The sequence below is a fragment of the Oncorhynchus masou genome, chromosome 3 (genome assembly GCF_036934945.1).
Source record: "Oncorhynchus masou masou isolate Uvic2021 chromosome 3, UVic_Omas_1.1, whole genome shotgun sequence".
In the NCBI taxonomy this organism is placed as follows: domain Eukaryota; kingdom Metazoa; phylum Chordata; class Actinopteri; order Salmoniformes; family Salmonidae; genus Oncorhynchus; species Oncorhynchus masou.
The window spans coordinates 26909022-26935600 of record NC_088214.1 but is presented as its reverse complement, the minus strand read 5'-3'; the positions used below and the strand labels follow the sequence as shown (position 1 = coordinate 26935600).

Below are 26579 nucleotides of genomic sequence, written 5' to 3'. Positions count from 1 at the left end.
TTGCATGTTAGAAGAATGGGCCTGAGAGTGATACTGTTTTTCATTTTACTATATTTGGGTACAGAAGCTGTATATGTTTTTGATATACTCTGTACTGTACAGGTATGTTATTGTTCATGCAACAAACCTTTTCATCTTTATTCCTCTTTAATCTGACCTATGATGTCCTTGTCCATATTAAATAAAAGCCGTCGAAGCAGATTTCTAATGAGGCAGCAGAGTAATTAGGCGTTAGGGGAGCATGGCCCTGAAAGAGGTCATCCCCAGTTAAGAGCCAAGCTAAGACATCTAAAGCCCATGCAAATCACTTCCCCTTTCTGGCCCATGCAAATCACTTCCCATTGCATCTCTGATATCTTATTTTCCCACCATTTATAATTTCCCCAACCATTTCAAAAGGCTCTAAACGCAGACAAGCCATTTTATTTTTAGATAAATCTGCCTAAGAGTACGTAATTCTATTGATATGAACATCCTTTGTTAACCTTGTGTGTGAATTGAAAACAGCAGCAACAATGTCATGAACTGTTTTGTAAGGAGTAGAGGCAGAATAGGGAGACAGCCTCAGAGTACGGCCCTGACAAAACCTTGCGGTGTTGTGAGGAAAAGGGGTTTGGTCCACAAGGTTTTGAGGCAGCCAACCTCATCAGAGTGAGGCCCTGACATTGGCGTGATGCTTGGTGTGGGGTGGAGGGAGTGGTGTGGTGTGGACAGAGATGGGCAGTATTTCTGTTACATGTATTTGAAATAGTATTTTGTCATTTGTATTAGACTGGGCTGAACTACAATCCAACGTGTTTTTTAACAAGATAACTTCCAGCGCTGTAATTTGTATTTTCAAAATACAAAATACTTTTCTATACCATTTTTCTATTGTGGTTCTCCATTTTGCGTCCCCCTTTCACCCTACGTTGGTATCAGAAGTCTGCTGAATGAACTAAATATACATGTATATGTACAATTGCAAAGCATGCTGATATTATTATAATGAGCTCCGCACTGAAACAAGGCCAATAATAATAGCTTGTGTGCTTTGCAGATCATTTTGGTATGTTCATTTTCATATACACTACCATTCAAAAGTTTGGGGTCACTTAGAAATGTCCTTGTTTTTGAAAGAAACTTTGTCCATTAAAATAACATCAAATTCATCAGAAATACAGTGTAGACATTGTTATTGTTGTAAATTACTATTGTAGCTGGAAATGGCTGATTTCTAAATATATCTACATAGGCGTACAGAGGCCCATTATTAGCAACCATCACTCCTGTGTTCCTGTGTTAGTTAATCCAAGTTGATCATTTTAAAAAGGCTAATTGATCATTAGAAACCCTTTTGCAATTATGTTAGCACAGCTGAAAACTGTTGTCTGATTAACGAAGCAATAAAATTGGCCTTCTTTAGACTAGTTGAGTATATGGAGAATCAGCATTTGTGGGTTCGATTACAGACTCAAAATTGCCAGAAACAAATAACTTTCTTCAAAAACTCGTCAGTCTATTCTTGTTCTGAGAAATGAAGGCATTTCCATGCGAGAAATTGCCAAGAAACTGACAATCTCGTACAACACTGTGTTAAGTACTACTCCCTTCACAGAACAGCGCAAACTGACTAACCAGACTAAGGAGAGGAGAGGGAGGCCCCGGTGCACAACTAGTTTGAGAAACAGACGCCTTACAAGTCCTCAACTGGCAGCTTCATTAAATTGTACCTGCAAAACGCCAGTCTCAACGTCAACAGTGAAGAGGCGACTCCAGGATGCTGGCCTTCTAGGCAGAGTTCCTCTGTTCAGTGTCTGTGTTCTTTTGCACATATTAATATTTTATTTTTATTGGCCAGTCTGAGATTTGGCTTTTTCTTTGCAACTCTGCAAGTAATGTTTGGAAAATATTTGGTGAAGTGAAAAAGGAGGATGATAGCAGTGCCGGCTATGCTATGTGTGTGATTGTGAGGCGCTATACAATTTCCACAGTCACAAGACGAGACTTCAAGTAGGCCTATGGCATGTCAAGGAAAATGTAGTCTACTTTCGATTCGTTAAATGGAAACTGAAAATGTTACATTGACTAACCAGAATAACCTACTGACGGCCTACACCGGCCAAACCTGGACAATGCTGGGCCAATTGTGCGCCGCCCAATCACGCCCGGTTGTGATACCCTGGTTTGAACCCAGGCTGTGTCTGTAGTGACGCCTCCAGCACTGCGATGCAGTGCCTTAGATCGCTTAACTTTATTTTGTTTTTAAATGCGACGCGAGTGGTGTGGTCAGCATGTTACAATCGGTTAAACTGATGTCATTTGGACATTCCACAAAAAATGTATCCCGTTTGTTTTTGCTTTATTGTATTTTCTCCCCAGTCCCAAAACAGCTTTGTTCACCAAAAGATGACTGAGAAAACTTTACAAATGGAAACTAGATTAAAGCATTAATTCTATCGATCTATTACATTATTCTGTTGAGCAATGGTTTATTTAGTCTTCTAGGGTAATATATGACAAAAGAGAAGCTACATGTATCTAATTAGACGAGTTGAATAACAAATAGCCTACCAAATGTCAGAAATTATAAGCAGAAACATATCTAAATCAGGCAAAACAAAATCCTGCAACCCCTGTCAAAAATCATTCTGCAGTCTTTGACTGTAGCCTACAGCGCATTTTCTACATTTGCTGGTTAAGTTCGGGTGCAGGCCTCAGATTTTCACTTTATCACATATCTTCGGGTGGTTGCGGATGGGTTATTAGCAATTGCAGGCGGGTGTAGGTGAACAAACAGCAGACCTGCGCACCAGCAGTGCACTCAACTAAGGCAGAGATGGGTATAAATTACAAATTACAATCACAAAATACCCTAAAGACCAATGTATCAAAATAAAAAGAAAGATACAAAAATACATTTGCAAGTAGCTGGCCGAACAGCAACAACATTCTCAGTAACGGTTACAGAAACGTCTTACTTGCTGTGACTGTGATATGTTGTTGTTTATCTAACTTAGTTAAATGCACTGACTGTAATATGTTGTTGTTTATCTAACTTAGTTAAATGCTATGACTGTGATATGTTGTTGTTTATCTAACTTAGTTAAATGCTATGACTGTGATATGTTGTTGTTTATCTAACTTAGTTAAATGCACTGACTGTGATATGTTGTTGTTTATCTAACTTAGTTAAATGCTATGACTGTGATATGTTGTTGTTTGTCAACCTTAGTTAAATGCACTGACTGTAATATGTTGTTGTTTGTCTACCTTAGTTAAATGCACTGACTGTGATATGTTGTTGTTTGTCTACCTTAGTTGAATGCACTGACTGTAATATGTTGTTGTTTATCTACCTTAGTTAAATGCACTGACTGTAATATGTTGTTGTTTGTCTACCTTAGTTGAATGCACTGACTGTAATATGTTGTTGTTTATCTACCTTAGTTAAATGCACTGACTGTAATATGTTGTTGTTTATCTAACTTAGTTAAATGCTATGACTGTGATATGTTGTTGTTTATCTACCTTAGTTGAATGCACTGTCACTCTGGATAAGAGTGTCTGCTAAATTACCAACATGTAAATGTATATTTTAAAATGAACAGCTGCAAAGCACACTGGGTATTGTCATTGTCCTTGTTTCAGGGCGGAGCTCGTAAGAGTAATACTCAGCATGCTTTGCAATTGTTACATTTTACATATACATCCATGGTGGTCAGTGCCGTTTAAGATTAGGGAGGATGATTTCATTTTTATTACAGCATATTGGATAACTGTCTGTCCGTCATCCAGCTCAATGTAACACTGATAGGTTTAGGCTACTACATAATACTCGAATACTTGACAACCAAGCCTACAAATGAATGTTTGTAACATAGGTGCACAGGTCGAGACAAAAAGAGAGTAATGAGGCTGACGAACAGTGACACATTCACCTTGCACAATCTTACCTGCAATCTTACCTGCATCTTGCAAATCTAGGATGTAATAATTAGTCTAAACAGTTGCAAAATGTTAAGTTTTGCAACTAAAACAAGAGTTTCTTTTGAACAAATTCAGGTAGGTCCATCCCCGTTTCATTCCGTTTGTTTCTGTTTAAGAAATGTTTTGCAGCAGTTTTGGCAGAATAAGTACACCCATGATCCCCCGTACACACAGTTCACTTTTATAGCAGCCATACAAACAGCATCATCACATCTGCACGCTCTCCTCCTCTCTTATTTTCCCTTCTCTTGTGGACAACAGCTATCTGTTACCAGGCAAAATAAACTCTCCAAGCCAAACCTTCATACCATAACCACTACACACAGCCTACATCATTGTCACCATATTAGCTAATGTCATAGTCAATATACAGTAGCTACTAGAACTAACACATTAGTAAGCCCACAATCCAATCCATGTGTACAATCACTCCGTACCATATAGCAAGCAGTTTAGCAGTTACACCGCCAGGCCCCGGTGGTAATAAATTATTAAAACCGAAAGCTTACCTTGATTTGGAAGTGTTGGTTAGCCTTAGCACCTAGCTAACATAAATATCATTCCTCTCTGTTTGAGTCAAGTTGTTGAGTAGGCTAAATTAGCTGCATTAGCTAGCATAAGTGAAACTGAAGAAAACAAAATCCAACCAAATCTCTCTCTCTCTCTGCTGTTTCTACTTAATTGTTTAAGAAATGTATTGAAAACTATTGTCTTTGTTTTTGAGTCAACTACTCACCACATTTTATGCACTGCAGTGCTAGCTAGATGTATCTTATGCTTTCAGTACTAGATTAATTCTCTGACCCTTTGATTGGGTGAACAACATGTCAGTTCATGCTGCAAGCGCTCTGATAGGTTGGAGGATGTCATCCGGAAGTCATCAAAATTACTGTGTAAGTCTATGGAAGAGGGTGAGAAAATACAAATGACAGCTTTCGAAAGCAACTTGTTACAAAATAAATTGGAGTGTCGTTCAGCCCAGTGCAATACAACATACAAAATACTCAGAAGTAATTCAAATAAGTACTGTATTTCAAATGCATGTAACAGAAATACTGCTCTCTTAACTATGGTAGATAAAAAACAACATATTACAGTCATAGTGTAACGGATGTGAAACGGCTAGCTTAGTTAGCGGTGCGCGCTAAATAGCGTTTCAATCAGTGACGTCACTTGCTCTGAGACCTTGAAGTAGTAGTTCCCCTTGCTCTGCAAGGGCCGCGACTTTTGTGGAGCGATGGGTAACGATGCTTTGTGGGTGACTGTTGTTGATGTGTGCAGAGGGTCCCTGGTTCGCGCCCGGGTATGGGCGAGGGGACGGTCTAAAGTTATACTGTTACAATAGCAAGTAAAACATTTCTGTAACTGTTACTGTGATTTTTGTTGCTGTTCCGGCCGGGCTATTTTCAAATGTAATTTCTGTATTTTAAAATACAAAATACATGTATTTTATTAAATACATTTCAAAATACAAGTGTGTTGTATTTCATTTTTTTGTAATTGTATTTTGTCATTTTTGTCTGTCCCTGGGTCTGGAGTGGAGGGAGTGGGCAATCCCAATGATGGCTAATCGCCATGGTGCTGTGAGGGAGGATTTATGCATGGCTGTACTGGAGAGAGAGAGAGAGTCTGGCTTGCCAATTGGAATGAGAAATGGAGAGGAGGGACCAATCACTTATGGGAGAGTTAATGGGGAGGAATGTTGGGGCTGACATTCAGAGGGTACCTCTGTCCCTCGTACACGGGTCTGGCTCCCTGAAACATACCATCTGCCTCTTGGTATGGAAAGCATGAGCAAAGTTGTAACTCAGGTCTCTAGGTTAGTTTAGGTGAATGCACTTAACAAGGAAGCCTTGTTGAAGTCAGATACATTTGGTTCTCTTTATCTGACTAAGTAAAAAATAAGCAGAGGGGTGACTGAGGTAAGTTGAGGCCATTTTTACATTCAGCATCATTCCGTCAAGGGAAATATAGTATTCAACAAAGGTACCTACATATATTTCAGGATGTTGTGTATTCCTGGAAATAATCCGAATTTATGTAAACATTACAGTTTTGAAAACATAGCTTGTCCAAAAAAAAGTGGTCTCTTGGGGAAAGTTGAACAGCAGAACAGGGTAATTTTAAGCTGTCTACACATTTCTGTACTGAATGAAATATTACCACTACTTTTTAAAACCAAGTCTATCTTTATTTCCCAAACACAATTCAACACAATCACAATCATTTTTTTGTCTTTTAATAACTTTAAGCATATTTTAACACAGGCTTAAGACCTAACAAACCCTTATTTTAAACACTTTCAAAATAGGCCAGGTCCTGTTGTTACCTCATATCCCAGAGATAATGCCTTGCATGATGCCTGTGAAGAAAACACTTCAAGTTGCTCAGCTTGCCTTCTGCTCAAACATTGGCTCAACTTACCCCAAGGCAAACATTTTGACTATATTAGCCCACACAGTTACAAGGATGGACTTAAATGATCTACTTCGGTTGAGGGACAAGCATCATGAAATTAATTTGACTTAATGAAAATCCGTATTTATTTTTTTTTACCTAACTTGCATATTACTTTTTCTATGTGGTTTCTTCCTTCACAGACTCCATGAAATGATGATCCCTTCCTGAATATTTGGTCAAATGATACACTTTGTGTATGGTTTCCTAGAAACAAGGGTGGCTCAACTTAACACTTTGGCTGAACTTACCCCACTCTTTCCTAACCATTTCCATGTAATTCTTGATTCTTTTTTATGTCCTATTTTACTAGACCCGCTATGCCATCCTTCCAAGTCTCGTTAGTCATGTGAGGATGCTTGGAAAATCTTTATTTTTTATTTTTATTTTTATGTATGCGGCAGACACGATTTAGAGCCTCAGAATCCAATGACACTTTTGAAAGAGTTTTCCATCCATCGTTCCATCGTTAGTAATCTGTGACGGTTGATGTGTGTGAGTGACGTGTTTCCCTAAACAGCTGCGATGATGGAATCCCAAGAGGCCCTTGATGTGTAGCTGTGAGTGGGTGTGGGTGCTGCTGCTGAAAGTAGATGTGTGATTGTACATGACATCCGTGTAATACTGGTGCAAGCTGAGCCCTAGGGCTCTGGCTGGCTCATACATACAGCAGAGGAGAGAGGGAGGAGGAGAGGAGAGGGAGGAGGAGAAGATCGAGAGGAGAGGAGAGGAGAGGAGAGAGAGATGAGGAGAGGAGAGAGAGATGAGGAGAGGAGAGGGAGGAGGAGGGGAGGAGGAGAGGAGAGAGAGATGAGGAGAGGAGGGGATAATGTTACAGCTCAGGAGTTGTGCAATCAGAACTGTTACGAATGGATGTCTCCTGGAGTAGGACAAGAATAGTGTATGTACTGAGTGTACTCAGTGTAGGGATCAGTATTTGGGGAAAGAGAGCACTCTTAACACACTAGATGTTATTGTATTGTGTTTCAGTGACATTTACAGTGTTTCTAGGTGTTTTCTTCAAGAGGCAATGCATTTACACTAACAAACTACAGTATCTTAAAAATAGTGACCTTCGTCTCCACCAAGACAAGCAAGGCGCTAGAATACAAGTAGCTGCCATCTTACCCTAGACTATTATTTCCTCAGACACTGTTATACAGTGCAAACAACACTAGCTCCAGCTGGAGATGCACTACATGTCCAAAAGTATGTGAACACCTGCTTGTTGAACGTCTCATTCCAAAATCATGGACATTAATATGGAGTTGGTACCCCCTTTGCTGCTATAACAGCCTACACTCTGCTGGGAAAGCTTCCCACTAGATTTTGGAACATTGCTGCGGGGACCTGCTTCCATTCAGCCACAAGAGCAATAGTGAGGTCGGGAACTGATGTTGGACGATTAGGCCTGGCTTGCAGTTGGCATTCCAATTCATTGAGGTCAGGGCTCTGTGCAGACCAGTCAAGGCCTAGCCCAAACCATGAAAAACAGCCCTAGACCATTATTCCTCTTCCACCAAACTTTACAGTTGGCACCATGCATTCAGGCTGGGGGGGGGGGGTTTCCGCCAACCCCAGATTCGTCCTCAAACTGCCAAATGGTGAAGCGTGATTCCTCACTCCAGAGAATGCATTTCTACTTCTCCAATGGTGGCGAGCTTTACACCACTTCACCCAACGCTTGGCATTGCATATGGTGGTCTTCCGCTTGTGTGCTGCTGCTCGGCCATGGAAACCTATTTCATGAAGCGCCAGACGAATAGTTATTGTGCTGACGTTGCTTCCAGTGGCAGTTTGGAACTCTGTAGGGAGTGTTACAACTGAGGGCAGACAATTTTTACACGCAATTTTTCTGTGTGCTTGTGTGGCCTACCACTTCGCAGCTGAGCCAATGTTGCTCCTCAACGTTTCCACTTCACAATAACAGCACTTACAGTTGACCGGGGCAGCTCTAGCAGGGCAGAAATCTGACGAACTGACTTGTTGGAAAGGTGTCATCCTATGACGGTGCCACATAGAAAGTCACTGAGCTCTTCAGTAAGGCCATTCTACTGGCAATCTTTGTCTTATGGAGATTGCATGGCTGTGTGCTCAACTTTATGCACTTGTCAGCATCGGGTGTGGCTGAAATAGCCGAATCCACTAATTTGAAGGGGTGTCCACATACTTTTGTATATATAGTGTGTTAGTCATGTGGGTCCTGTCTCTGTGCCTCATTCCCAGAAAGAAGACCACAATGGACTGAGGTCATTCCCAAGGCAGTCTGAGTAGCACTGTTGGTGGACGATCCAGCTGTGTGTTTCAGCTAGGAGGCCTGCTTCACTCAGCGTCCGACCCTGCCCTGGCTCCTGCCTGTCTGTCAACTACTGTTAACCTCCAGCCTAGCAGAGCATGAATGAGGAGTCAGTCCACTGGCTACTAACTCTGAGTCTGATAAGCCTGTCCTTCCTTCCGCTGACACTGCATGTGCCAAATCACACAAGAGGGGCTCTACTTACACTCTGACCCTGTCGAGGAATACTTAAATACTTGGCTGAAACTGTGAATCAGTTGACAGATACTTCCTACTGCATACTGGAGCAGAGGAGATGCATATGGGAAGAACTGTGATATACACAGTATAATTTTTTTATAGGAAGATTATACATTGTAAGATGGAATGGCATTAGATTCCTGAATTACATGTAACTGCAGGATAATTTCTACTATGCATGTTTATTAAAGTGGCTTTATGATGCCGAAGCTGATTATTTTGATGCAGTGGAGATGGAGGCGTGGCAGTGGAGATGGGGGCGTGTTAAATGTTGAAGTCCTTTAGCAGTTTGGAAGTCTTTTAACACTTTGCTCCATGTTTCACATCTCCCCTTTCACAAGGGCTCACACAGACAAGAACGAGCTGACATTGTGGGCAATTAAAAGGAAATGGTTGTCATGGCACTTCTTGTTACAATGGATTTACCTGTCCGCAGGGACCTTCAGCGTGGTTTATACCGTACTTCACCAACTTTTTAGCTTTTACTATGATTATAATTACCTCTCTTGAAGTAAGAAAGAGCTGTGTCATACTCACTCAAGGTCTCAATCTGTTCTCTTGGCTCCTTACTCATAGTTTTAATTCTGTACATTCCCACATAGTGCCGGTGACAGAGAATACCAAAGGTAGAGATCTGTCTAAATAACTCAAGCTACAGGGTTTTGTAAGCCGCCATGTTTGTTGTTGTTTTCTATGTAGGACGGTCCTAATTAGAAGACGACTTGGCTAATGAGCTTTCTCTCCCCTGCAACGTATAAACATACAGTACGACACATTTCACATGAGTACATACTTCCACCTACACTGCCTGCTGAGGGATCATGCATGGCTGAATGCAAGAGATGAAGAATTCAACATGGCTCTCAAGTGTTATAAATCGTCCATCTCTGTTCTTCTGTAGCAGAGAGGGAGGGAACACACAGCCACTTACTGTAGGGAGGGAACACACAGCCACTTACTGTAGGGAGGGAACGCACAGCCACTTACTGTAGGGAGGGAACACACAGCCATTTACTGTAGGGAGGGAACACACAGCGACTTACTGTAGGGAGGGAACACACAGCCACTTACTGGAGGGAGGGAACACACAGCCACTTACTGTAGGGAGGGAACACACTGCCACTTACTGTAGGGAGGGAACACACAGCCACTTACTGTAGGGAGGGAACACACAGCCACTTACTGTAGGGAGGGAACACACAGCGACTTACTGTAGGGAGGGAACACACAGCACTTACTGGAGGGAGGGAACACACAGCCACTTACTGTAGGGAGGGAACACACGGCTACTTACTGTAGGGAGGGAACACACAGCCACTTACTGTAAAGAGGGAACACACAGCCACTTACTGTAGGGAGGGAACACACAGCCACTTACTGTAGGGAGGGAACACACAGTGACTTACTGTAGGGAGGGAACACACAGCCACTTACTGGAGGGAGGGAACACACAGCCAATTACTGTAGGGAGGGAACACACAGCCACTTACTGTAGGGAGGGAACACACAGCCACTTACTGTAAAGAGGGAACACACAGCCACTTACTGTAGGGAGGGAACACACAGCCACTTACTGTAGGGAGGGAACACACAGCCACTTACTGGAGGGAGGGAACACACAGCCACTTACTGTAGGGAGGGAACACACAGCCACTTACTGTATTGAGGGAACACACAGCCACTTACTGTAGGGAGGGAACACACAGCCTCTTACTGTAGGGAGGGAACACACTGCCACTTACTGTAGGGAGGGAACACACAGCTGCTTACTGTAGGGAGGGAACACACAGCCACTTACTGTAGGGAGGGAACACACAGCCACTTACTGTAGGGAGGGAACACACAGCCACTTACTGTAGGGAGGGAACACACAGCCACTTACTGTAGGGAGGGAACACACAGCCACTTACTGTAAAGAGGGAACACACAGCCACTTACTGTAGGGAGGGAACACACAGCCACTTACTGTAGGGAGGGAACACACAGCCACTTACTGTAGGGAGGGAACACACAGCCACTTACTGTAAAGAGGGAACACACAGCCACTTACTGTAGGGAGGGAACACACAGCCACTTACTGTAGGGAGGGAACACACAGCCACTTACTGTAGGGAGGGAACACAAAGCCACTTACTGGAGGGAGGGAACACACAGCCACTTACTGTAGGGAGGGAACACACAGCCACTTACTGGAGGGAGGGAACACACAGCCACTTACTGGAGGGAGGGAACACACAGCCAATTACTGTAGGGAGGGAACACACAGCCACTTACTGTAGGGAGGGAACACACAGCCACTTACTGTAGGGAGGGAACACACAGCCTCTTACTGTAGGGAGGGAACACACAGCCACTTACTGTAGGGAGGGAACACACAGCGACTTACTGTAGGGAGGGAACACACAGCCACTTACTGGAGGGAGGGAACACACAGCCACTTACTGTAGGGAGGGAACACACAGCCACTTACTGTAAAGAGGGAACACACAGCCACTTACTGTAGGGAGGGAACACACAGCCACTTACTGTAGGGAGGGAACACACAGCCACTTACTGTAGGGAGGGAACACACAGCCACTTACTGTAGGGAGGGAACACACAGCCACTTACTGTAGGGAGGGAACACACAGCCACTTACTGTAAAGAGGGAACACACAGCCACTTACTGTAGGGAGGGAACACACAGCCACTTACTGTAGGGAGGGAACACACAGCCACTTACTGTAGGGAGGGAACACACAGCCACTTACTGTAGGGAGGGAACACACAGCCACTTACTGTAAAGAGGGAACACACAGCCACTTACTGGAGGGAGGGAACACACAGCCACTTACTGTAGGGAGGGAACACACAGCCACTTACTGTAGGGAGGGAACACAAAGCCACTTACTGGAGGGAGGGAACACACAGCCACTTACTGTAGGGAGGGAACACACAGCCACTTACTGTAGGGAGGGAACACACAGCCACTTACTGTAGGGAGGGAACACACATCCACTTACTGTAGGGAGGGAACACAAAGCCACTTACTGGAGGGAGGGAACACACAGCCACTTACTGTAGGGAGGGAACACACAGCCACTTACTGGAGGGAGGGAACACACAGCCACTTACTGTAGGGAGGGAACACACTGCCACTTATTGTAGGGAGGGAACACACAGCCACTTACTGTAGGGAGGGAACACACAGCCACTTACTGTAGGGAGGGAACACACAGCGACTTACTGTAGGGAGGGAACACACAGCTTCTTACTGTAGGGAGGGAACACACTGCCACTTACTGTAGGGAGGGAACACACAGCCACTTACTGTAGGGAGGGAACACACAGCCACTTACTGTAGGGAGGGAACACACAGCCACTTACTGTAAAGAGGGAACACACTGCCACTTACTGTAGGGAGGGAACACACAGCCACGTACTGTAGGGAGGGAACACACAGCCACTTACTGTAGGGAGGGAACACACAGCCACTTACTGTAGGGAGGGAACACACAGCCACTTACTGTAGGGAGGGAACACACAGCCACTTACTGTAAAGAGGGAACACACAGCCACTTACTGTAGGGAGGGAACACACAGCCACTTACTGTAAAGAGGGAACACACAGCCACTTACTGTAGGGAGGGAACACACAGCCACTTACTGTAGGGAGGGAACACACAGCCTCTTACTGTAGGGAGGGAACACACTGCCACTTACTGTAGGGAGGGAACACACTGCCACTTACTGTAGGGAGGGAACACACAGCGACTTACTGTAGGGAGGGAACACACAGCCTCTTACTGTAGGGAGGGAACACACTGCCACTTACTGTAGGGAGGGAACACACTGCCACTTACTGTAGGGAGGGAACACACAGCCACTTACTGTAGGGAGGGAACACACAGCCTCTTACTGTAGGGAGGGAACGCACACACAACCACTTTTTTAAATCATTATTATATATATTTTTTTAACTGTCTTGTTCAGGGGCAGAATGCCATATTTTATTTTGCCTTGTCAGCTCAGGATTCGATCTTGCAACCTTTCGGTTACCAGTCCAACGCTCTAACCACTAGTTTACCTGCCGTCCCTTACTTACTGTAGGGAGGGAACACACATATCTGTGCTGCCTGTCCGTGAAATGGAGACTGATTGCGTGGCTGAGATTGATTATCTTCTGGCAGTGTCCGTGTCATTCACCCTGTCCTCTAAGAAAGACCAGGGTTAGTTGGATCTGTTGGGGACCTGTCCTCTAAGAAAGACCAGGGTTAGTTGGATCTGTTGGGGACATGTCCTCTAAGAAAGACCAGGGTTAGTTGGATCTGTTGGGGACCTGTCCTCTAAGAAAGACCAGGGTTAGTTGGATCTGTTGGGGACATGTCCTCTAAGAAAGACCAGGGTTAGTTGGATCTGTTGGAGACCTGTCCTCTAAGAAAGACCAGGGTTAGTTGGATCTGTTGGGGACCTGTCCTCTAAGAAAGACCAGGGTTAGTTGGATCTGTTGGGGACCTGTCCTCTAAGAAAGACCAGGGTTAGTTGGATCTGTTGGGGACCTGTCCTCTAAGAAAGACCAGGGTTAGTTGGCTCTGTTGGGGACCTGTCCTCTAAGAAAGACCAGGGTTAGTTGGCTCTGTTGGGGACCTGTCCTCTAAGAAAGACCAGGGTTAGTTGGATCTGTTGGGGACCTGTCCTCTAAGAAAGACCAGAGTTAGTTGGATCTGTTGGGGACCTGTCCTCTAAGAAAGACCAGGGTTAGTTGGCTCTGTTGGGGACCTGTCCTCTAAGAAAGACCAGGGTTAGTTGGATCTGTTGGGGACCTGTCCTCTAAGAAAGACCAGGGTTAGTTGGCTCTGTTGGGGACCTGTCCTATACGGAAGACCAGGGTTAGTTGGCTCTGTTGGGGACCTGTCCTCTACGAAAGACCAGGGCTAGTTGGCTCTGCTGAGGAGGCTGCTATCTAAGAAAGACCAGGGTTAGTTGGCTCTGTTGGGGACCTGTCCTCTAATAAAGACCAGGGTTAGTTGGCTCTGCTGAGGAGGCTGCTATCTAAGAAAGACCAGGGTTAGTTGGCTCTGTTGGGGACCTGTCCTCTAATAAAGACCAGGGCTAGTTGGCTCTGCTGAGGAGGCTGCTCTCTAAGAAAGACCAGGGTTAGTTGGCTCTGCTGAGGAGGCTGCTATCTAAGAAAGACCAGGGTTAGTTGGCTCTGCTGAGGAGGCTGCTATCTAAGAAAGACCAGGGTTAGTTGGCTCTGTTGGGGACCTGTCCTCTAAGAAAGACAAGGGTTAGTTGGCTCTGCTGAGGAGGCTGCTCTAAGAAAGTCCAGGGTTAGTTGGCTCTGCTGAGGAGGCTGCTATCTAAGAAAGACCAGGGTTAGTTGGCTCTGTTGGGGACCTGTCCTCTAAGAAAGACCAGGGTTAGTTGGCTTTGCTGAGGAGGCTGCTCTAAGAAAGACCAGGGTTAGTTGGCTCTGCTGAGGAGGCTGCTCTCTAAGAAAGACCAGGGTTAGTTGGCTCTGCTGAGGAGGCTGCTATCTAAGAAAGTCCAGGGTTAGTTGGCTCTGCTGAGGAGGCTGCTCTAAGAAAGACCAGGGTTAGTTGGCTCTGCTGAGGAGGCTGCTCTCTAAGAAAGACCAGGGTTAGTTGGCTCTGCTGAGGAGGCTGCTCTCTAAGAAAGACCAGGGTTAGTTGGCTCTGCTGAGGAGGCTGCTATCTAAGAAAGTCCAGGGTTAGTTGGCTCTGCTGAGGAGGCTGCTCTAAGAAAGACCAGGGTTAGTTGGCTCTGCTGAGGAGGCTGCTCTCTAAGAAAGACCAGGGTTAGTTGGCTCTGCTGAGGAGGCTGCTCTCCCTCTCCTGGCAACAACAACACAAGGCTACACATCTCATCATACTGATACCCTTTCACACTGCTGAGCTAACCTGAGCTGAGCCAAACTGAGCTGTACTGTCCTGGGCTAGTCTGCTTATGCATCCACCGTAGTTGCTGAAACCAAATTCTGTAAAAATATAAATGTATAATTGTAAGGCAGCTGCAATAGGATCGTGAGATTGCTCAGCAAAAATGTTGTTGCGCAAACTCACAACAAAAAGTTTGTGTGTGAACATTTTCTTGAGGAAACTCAATCCTATTGCAGCTGGTTGCCTTACAATTGTACATTGAATCTTGTTTTTTACAGTGTACTGAAAAGGAAAATGTGATAAGAAAATTTTGAAGCCACAAACTCCTCCACTGTCAGGCCATACACAACCCTGGAGGAACCTTCTACTATTATTAAATATATGTTTTATGTGTGTGGAATATACAGGGAATTTTTGGTCGTCAATGTTTACACACATGCACGTACACCACACACACACACACACACACACACACACACACACACACACACACACACACACACACACACACACACACACACACACACACACACACACACACACACACACACACACACACACACACACACACACACACACACACACACACACACACACACACACACACAGACAGTCAAGTTGTTGCAGTAATATCTTCAGCCTACCAACTAGAGAAAGTGCCTCTGTGCTTCTCTACCCATCATATCAAATTCCCATAAACTGACTGTAGACCTCCAATCATGCTTTACATTTTCAGATGATAACAGGAAAATCACTCAGGACTGTGAGACAGTGTTAGTTCCCATTCCAGGCATAGAAACAAGCTGTAGGGCCAGGGGCGTCCCGGGGCCAGAGGGGATCACACTGCACACACTAATGAGCTCCACAGTCTCAGTCAGAGCAGAGCTGGTGTGTGTCTGTGTGCTCCCTGCCAGCCATCACTTATCAAAAACATCTACAGGAGAACTCGCATGGAAAATACAGTAGCTGGCTACCACAGAATCGTTTGCCTCTACTTATAATTATTTCAGATGAGGTTCTTTTGTCTGTCTAATTTAAGAATTTAAGATATGGCATAAAACTGCAGCCGTTGAGATACAGGATGTAGATTTGAAATTAGTTTTATTGTCGTATTTGAAAGAGGAAATGGGATAGATGGAAGACAGTGTTTTGAAAGGAAATTACTGAATATATTAACATTTTGCATAGTTTCAGAACAATCTTGATTTTTTATTTTCCTTGTCAAGGCTAAAGATGAGGCCTACTCTTTTTCACACCATGTTTTAAAATGAAATCCCCAAAATGAGCCAGATTTCTATCATAAAAGTGTGTTCGCTTCAGATGTGGCGATATCAAATGAGTGCGTGTGTCTGTGTATAAGAAGGAAGGAGAGATAAAACAATGGGCAGAGGCCACGATACTACTTATTCAGGCCTGTCAGAGTGTCCGTTTTGAAGTACTTGTCAAAGCAGACAGAACCTGGGGCCAAGACAGAGCAAGAGCTCTTGCTATCGAGGTAACATAAATATCCTGCCACCCTTCATGGATCATTCCTCGACAGACACCTCACTTTCCCAAACCAGAAACCGTGGATTGATGGCAGCATTCACACGACACTGAAAGTGCGAACCACTGCTTTTAACCAGGGAAAGGTGACCGGAAACATGACCGAATACGAACAGTGTAGCTATTCCCTCCGCAAGGCAATCAAACAAGCTAAGTGTCAGTATAGAGAGAAAGTAGAGTCGCAATTCAACGGCTCAGACACAAGAGGTATGTGGCAGGGTCTACAGTCAATCACGGATTACAAAAAGAAAACCAGTCCCGTCGCGGACCAGGATGTCTTGCTCCCAGACAGACTAAATCACTTTTTTTCTCGCTTTGAGGACAATACAGTGCCACTGACACGGCCCGCTACCAAAACCTGCGAGCTCTCCTTCACTGCAGCCAAAGTCAGTTAAACATTTAAACGTGTTAACCCTCGCAAGGCTGCAGGCCCAGGCAGCATCTCCAGCCGCGTCCTCAGAGCATGCGCAGACCAGCTGGCTGGTGTGTTTACGGACATATTCAATCAATCCTTATCTCAGTCTGCTGTTCCCACATGCTTCAAGAGGGCCACCATTGTTCCTGTTCCCAAGAAAGCTAAGGTAACTGAGCTAAATGACTACCACCCCGTAGCACTCACTTCCGTCAGAATGAAGTGCATGGGGGAGACTAGTCAAGGACCATATCACCTCCACCCTACCTGACACCCTAGACCCAATCCAATTTGCTTACCGCCCCAATAGGTCCACAGACGACACAATCGCAACCACACTGCACACTGCCCTAACCCATCTGGACAAGAGGAATACCTATGTGAGAATGCTGTTCATCGACTACAGCTCAGCATTTAACACCATAGTACCCTCCAAACTCGTCGTCAAGCTCGAGACCCTGGGTCTCGACCCCGCCCTGTGCAACTGGGTACTGGACTTCCTGACGGGCCGCCCCCCAGGTGGTGAGGGTAGGTAACAACATCCCCGCTGATCCTCAACACTGGGGCCCCACAAGGGTGCGTTCTGAGCCCTCTCCTGTACTCCCTGTTCACCCACGACTGCGTGGCCATGCACAACTCAATCATCAAGTTTGCAGACGACACTACAGTGGTAGGCTTGATTACCAACAACGACGAGACAGCCTTCAGGGAGGAGGTGAGGGCCCTCGGAGTGTGGTGTCAGGAAAATAACCTCACATTCAACATCAACAAAACAAAGGAGATGATTGTGGACTTCAGGAAACAGCAGAGGGAGCACCCCCTATCCACATCGACATGACAGTAGTGGAGAGGGTAGTAAGTTTTAAGTTCCTCGGCGTACACATCACGGACAAACTGAATTGGTCCACCCACACAGACAGCGTTGTGAAGAAGGTGCAGCAGCGCCTCTTCAACCTCAGGAGGCTGAAGAAATTCGGCTTGTCACCAAAAGCACTCACAAACTTCTACAGATGCACAATCGAGAGCATCCTGTCGGGCTGTATCACCGCCTGGCATGGCAACTGCTCTGCCCACAACCGTGAGGCTCCCCAGAGGGTAGTGAGGTCTGCATAACACATCACCGGGGGCAAACTACCTGCCCTCCAGGACACCTACACCACCCGATGTCACAAGAAGGCCATAAAGATCATCAAGGACAACAACCACCCGAGCCACTGCCTGTTCACCCCGCTATCATCCAGAAGGCGAGGTCCGTACAGGTGCATCAAAGCAGGGACCGAGAGACTGAAAAACAGCTTCTATCTCAAGGCCATCAGACTGTTAAACAGCCACCACTAACATTGAGTGGCTGCTGCCAACATACTGACTCAACTCCAGCCACTTTAATCATGGAAATGGATGGAAATTGATGTATCACTAGCCACTTTAAGCAATGCCACTTTATGTTTACATACCCTACATTACTCATCTCATATGTATATACTGTACTCTATACCATCTACTGCATCTTGCCTATACCGTTCTATACCATCACTCACTCATATCTTTATGTACATATTCTTTATCCCTTTACACTTGTGTGTATAAAGTAGTAGTTGTGGAATTGTTAGGTTAGATTACTCGTTGGTTATTACTGCATTGTCGGAACTAGAAGCACAAGCATTTCGCTACACTCACATTAACATCTGCTAACCATGTGTATGTGACAAATAAAATGTGATTTGATTTGACTTTGTTGCCTTGGAATAAAATATCTCATTGGAGATGATCCCAATACTTTTCACAAGTGAAACATACTTTTAAGAAGTCATTTGAAAAGCATTTTTCTAGTAGAGTTGGACCTGTATTGATGTGTTTCACCAGTTACTGTGGATAGAAGTATGGCGTTTGTCTCTGTGATGTAAAGTCAGAACAGATACTGAGTATCTGTCTGCTAATATGTGTCGCACAATTTAACATCCTACAGTTCGGCACTATGGGCGCTGACCTACAGGAGGATGGAACTCCCTGGCTGTTCCCAAACTGTGGTTTATGTTTACCTTTTGGTTGTGTCATTGTGAAGAGAAAAATGACTAACACCTCGTTATTTTTGCTGTAATAACACTATTCTGTCTTGTAATGAGCAGGTAACTAACTCTTTGATAGGTTATGTAAGCTATCACAAAAACACGACATCATTAACTTTAAAAACAGGGTGAGCATAGTAAAAAATATATAAAGGTGGAAAGAGAAGACTAAAAAACCCTTGTGTTTTTTCCATGTCTTTGTATTAGTTGGCTCACAACATACCTCTACTACTACTACTACTACTACTTCTTTAGATATTGACATGTTCCCTCTACACCAGTGAGTATAATGGTTCTCTGCTGATCACCTATAGATTTGACTATGTATGAGAACATCAGAACCTGTCCACAGCGGGACAGTAGAATATAGAGTAGATTATACATTCATACTTGTATATACTGCAACTCTGACACACTGTGCATGTTTGTTTATGTGTGTGTGTGTTTAAATATCCCCCTGCCTCACAAGTACTGTATCTCTCCCATGGTTCCCCACAGTGTCATCATGCATCACCACCTATAAGAAGACCCCTCCCCCGGTGCCGCCCCGCACCACCATCTCCAAACCCTTCATCTCCATCACAGCCCAGAGCAGCACCGAGTCGGCCCAGGATGCCTTCATGGATGGCCATGGCCAGGGGAACAGGGACAGCCACCCCCGGGGAGACATGACCGTCCAGTCAGCCCTGTCCAACTCCACGGAGAGCATCGACAGCATGAAGGCCCTGACGGCAGCCATCGAAGCGGCCAACGCCCAGGTCCACGGCCCCGCCAGTCAGCATGTCTCAAACAGCACCATAACCATCACTACCACCTCTGCCCTGGCCCAGATCACTGAGGACAGCAGGAAGGAGCAGGCCAGGAGGGCCAAGTGCCAGCTGTCCATCGGCATCCAGGTCTGTGGTAGACGCTACCTCACAACAACTTTTGAGGTGTCATTTGACATTTAGTTTGATCTGATATGGGAATGATAAGAAATGCATTAGGTGATACAAGAGCCAGGTTTTGAGAGACTGGATCCCCATACCCTTTCTGAGTTGACAGGATGTGGTTCTACTTTTGCTCTATACTGTCCTCTAGTGGCAGATGTTTACATTTACTTCAGCCTGGTGTTCTGTATATCAGTTTCCCAACTCCAGTCCTGCACTACCCCCAACAGTACACATTTTAATTGTAGCCCTGAACAAGCACACCAGATTCAACTTGTCAACTAATCATCAAGCCCTGGATGTATTGAATCAGGTATGTCTGTCCCTGGCTACAACAAAAATGTGTACTGTTGGAGGTACTGGGAACTGGAGTTGGGAAACGCTGTGTGTATATTGTAGTGACTCTGAGAGGTAAATGTATATTTTATTATTTCATTTCTTTCTTTGCTGATTTTATTTCCAGGTGGATGGGCCAGAAGAGGAAGCTTTGGAGATGGAGGACCAGTCCAAGTTCCAATCAATTGGTGTCCAGGTGGAGAACGAGAGGGGGTGAGTCTCTCTCTCTCACCCTATCCCTGTCTCTCTCGCTCTCTCTGTCACCCTCTCCCTGTCTCTCTCTCTGTCACCCTCTCCCTGTCTCTCTCTCTCTGTCACCCTCTCTCTCTCTGTCACCCTCTCCCTGTCTCTCTCTCTGTCACCCTCTCCCTCTCTCTCTCTCTCTCTCTCTCTCTCTGTCACCCTCTCCCTGTCTCTCTCTCTCTCTCTCTCTCTCTCACCCTCTCCCTGTCTCTCTCTCTCTCTGTCACCTCTCCCTGTCTCTCTCTCTCTCTCTGTCACCCTCTCCCTGTCTCTCTCTCTCTGTCACCCTCTCCCTCTCTCTCTCTCTCTCTCTCTCTCTCTCTCTCTCTCTCTCTCTCTCTGTCACCCTCTCCCTGTCTCTCTCTCTCGCTCTCTCTCTGTCACCCTCTCCCTGTCTCTCTCTCTCTGTCACCCTCTCCCTGTCTCTCTCTCTCTCTGTCACCCTCTCTCTCTCTGTCACCCTCTCCCTGTCTCTCTCTCTGTCACCCTCTCTCTCCTCTCTCTCTCTCTCTCTCTCTCTCTCTCTCTGTCACCCTCTCCCTGTCTCTCTCTCTCTCTGTCACCCTCTCCCTGTCTCTCTCTCTCTCTCTCTCACCTCTCCCTGTCTCTCTCTCTCTCTCTCTCTCTCTGTCACCCTCTCCCTGTCTCTCTCTCTCTGTCACCCTCTCCCTCTCTCTCTCTCTCTCTCTCTCTCTCTCTCTGTCACCCTCTCCCTGTCTCTCTCTCGCTCTCTCTCTGTCACCCTCTCCCTGTCTCTCTCTCTCTGTCACCCTCTCCCTGTCTCTCTCTCTCTGTCACCCTCTCTCTCTGTCACCCTCTCCCTGTCTCTCTCTCTCTGTCACCCTCTCCCTCTCTCTCTCTCTGTCACCCTCTCCCTGTCTCTCTCTCTCTCTCTATCACCCTCTCCCTGTCTCTCTCTCTCTCTGTCACCTCTCCCTGTCTCTCTCTCTCTCACCCTATCCCTGTCTCTCTCGCTCTCTCTCTGTCACCCTCTCCCTGTCTCTCTCTCTCACCCTCTCCCTGTCTCTCTCTCTGTCACCCTCTCTCTCTCTGTCACCCTCTCCCTGTCTCTCTCTCTCTGTCACCCTCTCCCTCTCTCTCTCTCTCTCTCTCTCTCTCTCTCTCTCTCTCTCTCTCTCTCTCTCTCTGTCACCCTATCCCTGTCTCTCTCTCTCGCTCTCTCTCTGTCACCCTCTCCCTGTCTCTCTCTCTCTGTCACCCTCTCCCTGTCTCTCTCTCTCTGTCACCCTCTCTCTCTCTGTCACCCTCTCCCTGTCTCTCTCTCTCTGTCACCCTCTCCCTCTCTCTCTCTCTCTCTGTCACCCTCTCCCTGTCTCTCTCTCTCTCTCTGTCACCCTCTCCCTGTCTCTCTCTCTCTGTCACCTCTCCCTGTCTCTCTCTCTCTCTCTCTGTCACCCTATCCCTGTCTCTCTCGCTCTCTGTCACCCTCTCCCTGTCTCTCTCTCTCTGTCACCCTCTCTCTCTGTCACCCTCTCCCTGTCTCTCTCTCTCTCTGTCACCCTCTCCCTCTCTCTCTCTCTGTCACCCTCTCCCTGTCTCCCTCTCTCTCTCTCTCTCTCTCTCTCTCTCTCTGTCACGCTCTCCCTGTCTCTCTCTCTGTCACCCTCTCCCTGTCTCTCTCTCTCTGTCACCCTCTCTCTCTCTGTCACCCTCTCCCTGTCTCTCTCTCTCTGTCACCCTCTCTCTCTCTCTCTCTCTCTGTCACCCTCTCCCTGTCTCTCTCTCTCTCTCTCTCTCTGTGACCCTCTCCCTGTCTCTCTCTCTCTCTCTCTCTCTCTGTCACCTCTCCCTGTCTCTCTCTCTCTGTCACCCTCTCCCTGTCTCTCTCTCTCTGTCACCCTCTCCCTGTCTCTCTCTGTCACCCTCTCCCTGTCTCTCTCTCTGTCACCGTCTCTCTCTCTGTCACCCTATCCCTGTCTCTCTCTCTCTCTCTGTCACCCTCTCCCTGTCTCTCTCTCTCTTTCTCTGTCACCCTCTCCCTGTCTCTCTCTCTCTTTCTCTCTGTCACCCTCTCCCTGTCTCTCTCTCTGTCACCCTCTCCCTGTCTCTCTCTCTATGTCAACCTCTCCCTGTCTCTCTCTCTCTCTGTCACCCTCTCCCTGTCTCTCTCTCTCGTTCTCTCTGTCACCCTCTCCCTGTCTCTCTCTCTGTCACCCTCTCCCTGTCTCTCTCTCTATGTCACCCTCTCCCTGTCTCTCTCTCTCTGTCACCCTCTCCCTGTCTCTCTCTCTCTTTCTCTCTCTCTCTCCGTCACCCTCTCCCTGTCTCTCTCTCTCCCTGTCTCCCTCTCCCTGTCTCTCTCTCTATGTCATCCTCTCCCTGTCTCTCTCTCTCTGTGTCACCCTCTCCCTGTCTCTCTCTCTGTCACCCTCTCCCTGTCTCTCTCTCTCTCTCTGTCACCCTCTCTCTTTCTGTCACCCTCTCCCTGTCTCTCTCTCACCTCTCTGTGCCTCTCTCTCTCTCTGTCACCCTCTCCCTGTCTCTCTCTCTCTGTCACCCTCTCCCTGTCTCTCTCTCTCTCTTTCTCTCTGTCACCCTCTCCCTGTCTCTCTCTCTGTCACCCTCTCCCTGTCTCTCTCTGTCACCCTCTCCCTGTCTCTCTCTCTATGTCACCCTCTCCCTGTCTCTCTCTCTCTCTGTCACCCTCTCCCTGTCTGTCTCTCTCTCTCTCTCTCTCTCTCTCTCTGTCACCCTCTCCCTGTCTCTCTCTCCCTGTCTCCCTCTCCCTGTCTCTCTCTCTATGTCACCCTCTCCCTGTCACTCTCTCTGTGTCACCCTCTCCCTCTCTCTCTCTCCTCTCAGTCAGGTCAGAATGTCAGTCACTCACTGTTTCTTGCCTTCAATACCTTTTGTGGGAATGTCCAGAGAAAGGCATCCGTTTACAAATGAAGGCCGTTAACAAGGGAGTCATGGGGGTTTCTGGGGGAAGAAGCCTGAGCCTAGGGTTTTGAATGCAGTGGAACAGCTGTGCTAGTGAAACAGACATTTGGAACTATGGCATTTCCTGCCCCCTTCCTCTTTAAGGAAAATAGTGAGGGAGTTGTGTTTGTCTGTTGGACTCGCCAGTGACACCTCTTCAGTGACTTCAGCTGCGTCCTCTCCAGCTGACCTGCAATTGCAGTCTGACGAGGCAAATTAAAACGCCTACACTCTCTACACTTTTTTTGTTCTATAACGGAGATAGAAGTTAGATAAATAATGCTGGAATACTTTAAAGTAGCTGACTGCTGCAGCTGGTGTCTCAACTTCTGTTAATGAGGATCACTGACCGCCCACTATGGCAGCCTGGTCATACTAGACTGTGGGAGTTTTAATATGAATCAGAGTGAAATTATTCATGTAATAAACCTTATTGTATATTTCTTCCTGGTTCCTACGTGTGTTCTGCTCCACCCTAAGTGTTGTACAGGACAAATATAGCATCAACAGTCATCGGCATGGTGAGGCTGTTCTTGTACAGGTCTGCTGTGTGTCTGTAGTGTAGGGTGCTCGCTCTAAAGGAATGGTCATGGCTGGTGGGTGGTGTTTCACAGTAGTAGCCTGCTTCATGACTGCAGCCTAAGGCCCATTCCCTTCCCTCACTCTGTCTCTGTGCACCTCCCACACTACCTCTCTATGTGGGATGTTCATTCATGGTGACATGGATTGTCTCAAAATGTGATAAAATACAACTTCTGTCCATCAGAATTGATGATTAAATTCAGGGCCTGAGGTTTGTCTGACCACATGATCTGAACCGGAAAAACTCTGGGCCTTATATAGGCTTAAACTGGGGTTCAGAGTTTTTCCTGGTCAGGTCACCTCAGACTGGGCACTGATGTCTGTCTCCCCCTGTTGGCAGATACCGGCGGCTCACCCGATCCAACAGTGTAACAGCCGCAGTACAGGCTGACCTGGACATGCCTGACATGTTAGACAGCGCCCTGGACTCCCCAGAGACAGACCTGCCCTCCTCAGTCTCTGTGTCACGCCAGTACTCGCGCGACGCTGCCACCTCGCCAGCCTCCACCGTCAGCATCCAGGGCTCGGGGAACCACTACCACGCCTGTACCTCAGACGACTACGATGACGTGGGCTTCGACCCGTCCATCCTGCCCCCGCCCGATCCCTGGATCGACAGCTTGACCGAAGACCCCCTGGAGGGGGTCCAGAGGTCCGTGTGTCAGCGGGATGGGCGCTGGTTCCTCAAGCTGCTGCAGGCTGAGACAGACCGCATGGAGGGCTGGTGCAGACAGATGGAGCAGGATGAACAGGAGAACGAGCTACTTGATGACGGTGAGTCTGCCCAGTCCAAAGGCTCTTATACCACGACCTATCACAAATGTGGGTGTGTGTCAGTGGAGGCTGGTGCTGCGTACCTGTGTGTTATTGTACTTGTGCAAGGTACAATTAGGTGGGCTAATTCCGGCCATTACACTGAGCCAGTCGTCTGAGTTCTTCCTCCACCAGCCTCCACTGGTGTGTGTGCTATTTGTTCTGTGTTTACATGATCTTCCTCTCCACAGTCTTGGGGAAAATAAGGCTTGCTGTGGGAAGTGCTCAGCTCCTGATGTCACAGAAGTTCCAGCAGTTCCGGGAGCTTTGTGAGGAGAACCTGGTGAGTGACTCTTCTGGTTCTCCAGCTTCCTTTGTCCCTCTCCCCCTGTTCTTCACATTAAAGCTGGGATAAAACTCTGTTTTGTTCTTCCCCTCTTTACTGATCTGTCACCAGAAGCCCAACGCCCAACCGCGGCCCATCTCTCAGGACCTGGCTGGTTTCTGGGACATGCTCCAGCTGTCCATTGAGAACATCAGCCTGAAATTTGACGAGCTGCACCAGCTGAAGGCCAACAGCTGGAAGCACCTGGACCCCCAGAGAGAAAGGTAGAACAGGCATCCAGAACCAGCTAGTGTCTGTCCGTGTATGACACAGAGTACATCATGATACCGACCAGCCGAGACACACTCATCATGCCGAAACAAATCAGTAGCTTTGTAACTCATCGCATGGTCTAGTATCACTGTTGTCACTTCACTATTCTTTTATATTAACAAACTGTATCAATGTTTTTGGGGGGTTTGGCAACAACTGACGTTTGTCTAGATGGTGAGGGTTTATTAGATGTACCCCATACCTTATAAAGTGCTTTACATGGCATGAGTCACACATTACAACATGTACACTACTCCCGCTGACAGCCTGTTCCCCCGGGCGCTGAAGACGTGGATGTCGGTTAAGGCAGCCCTCCTCACCTCTCTGATTCAGAGGGGTTGGGTTAAATGCAGAAGACACATTGCATTTGAAAGCAATTCAGTTGCACAAATGACTAGGAATGCCCTTTCCCTTCCCAATAGTTTTGAACACAATCATATTTTAACACAGAGAAAAACCACACACCCGAAAGATGTTGAATGTTGCCATTTTCTTGTAATGTGTTGCATATAAGTCAGTAGAGTTGTGTTTACTGTACTGTATCATGGCTGTTGCTTTTTATACTCTTGATTTTCTGACCGCTTCTCCATGTTTTTGTTTTGTTGTTCTTGTCGACAGTGAGCTGGTTTTGAGAAGTCATTCCATCTGCCACGAACCACGAGGCCTGACCTCGCTGGGCCACCGTACTTCATGCGCTGCATCGCGTGTGGTTGTCTGTCTGTAACGCTAGCCGTGTGCTGCTATAGCTGTGCAAATGCTGTCTGCGCTCCTGTCCCCGCCCCCCTGGGAGGCGGCTAACTGACTATTTGTCGTCCCTGTTCAGGAGAAACGGATCCCTCCTCCTGTGCCAAAGAAACCCCCAAAAGGTCAGCCTCCCCTGGCCCGAGATAGGTCCCTGGAGAGCTCCGAGAAGCAGAGGCTGGATGCGCGAAAGCGCTTGATGGCTGCCAAGCGAGCTGCGTCGGTGCGGCAGAACTCAGCCACTGAGAGCGCAGACAGCATCGAGATCTATATCCCTGAGGCCCAAACCAGGCTATGAGCACCATGGCAAGCACATCTTCACCACTACACACACACCCTGGCTCACACACACACACACACACACACACACACACACACACAGATTCACTTACAGTACACCTCACACACCGCTAGAACACAAACACACAGGTAAACACACACAAGCTTTTAAAAGTATGGTTCCTGTGGACACAAACACAGAGACCTAATCCCACTGATAGGTAAGTGCAGGGTATTTGTAATATAATCAC

At 46.7% G+C, this 26579-nt stretch overlaps 1 protein-coding gene across 2 annotated transcripts in view; it reads left to right on the top strand.

Annotated features, from left to right (window-relative positions):
• The window catches only part of LOC135513783 (disks large-associated protein 1-like), a 112749-nt gene extending 86546 nt beyond the window's left edge, over nt 1-26203 (top strand). Inside the window, exons 7-11 of one of the 2 annotated variants that reach the window (XM_064936721.1) lie at nt 19366-19763; nt 20260-20345; nt 24238-24671; nt 24902-24993; nt 25111-26203. In XM_064936721.1, coding sequence (XP_064792793.1) covers nt 19366-19763; nt 20260-20345; nt 24238-24671; nt 24902-24993; nt 25111-25263 — 1163 coding nt within the window. In that variant the 3' untranslated portion in view covers nt 25264-26203. Of the gene's footprint in view, nt 1-19365; nt 19764-20259; nt 20346-24237; nt 24672-24901; nt 24994-25107 lie in introns of both variants that reach the window. The other variant, XM_064936712.1, reaches the window with a different exon arrangement.
• The last annotated feature ends 376 nt before the right edge of the window (nt 26204-26579 follow it).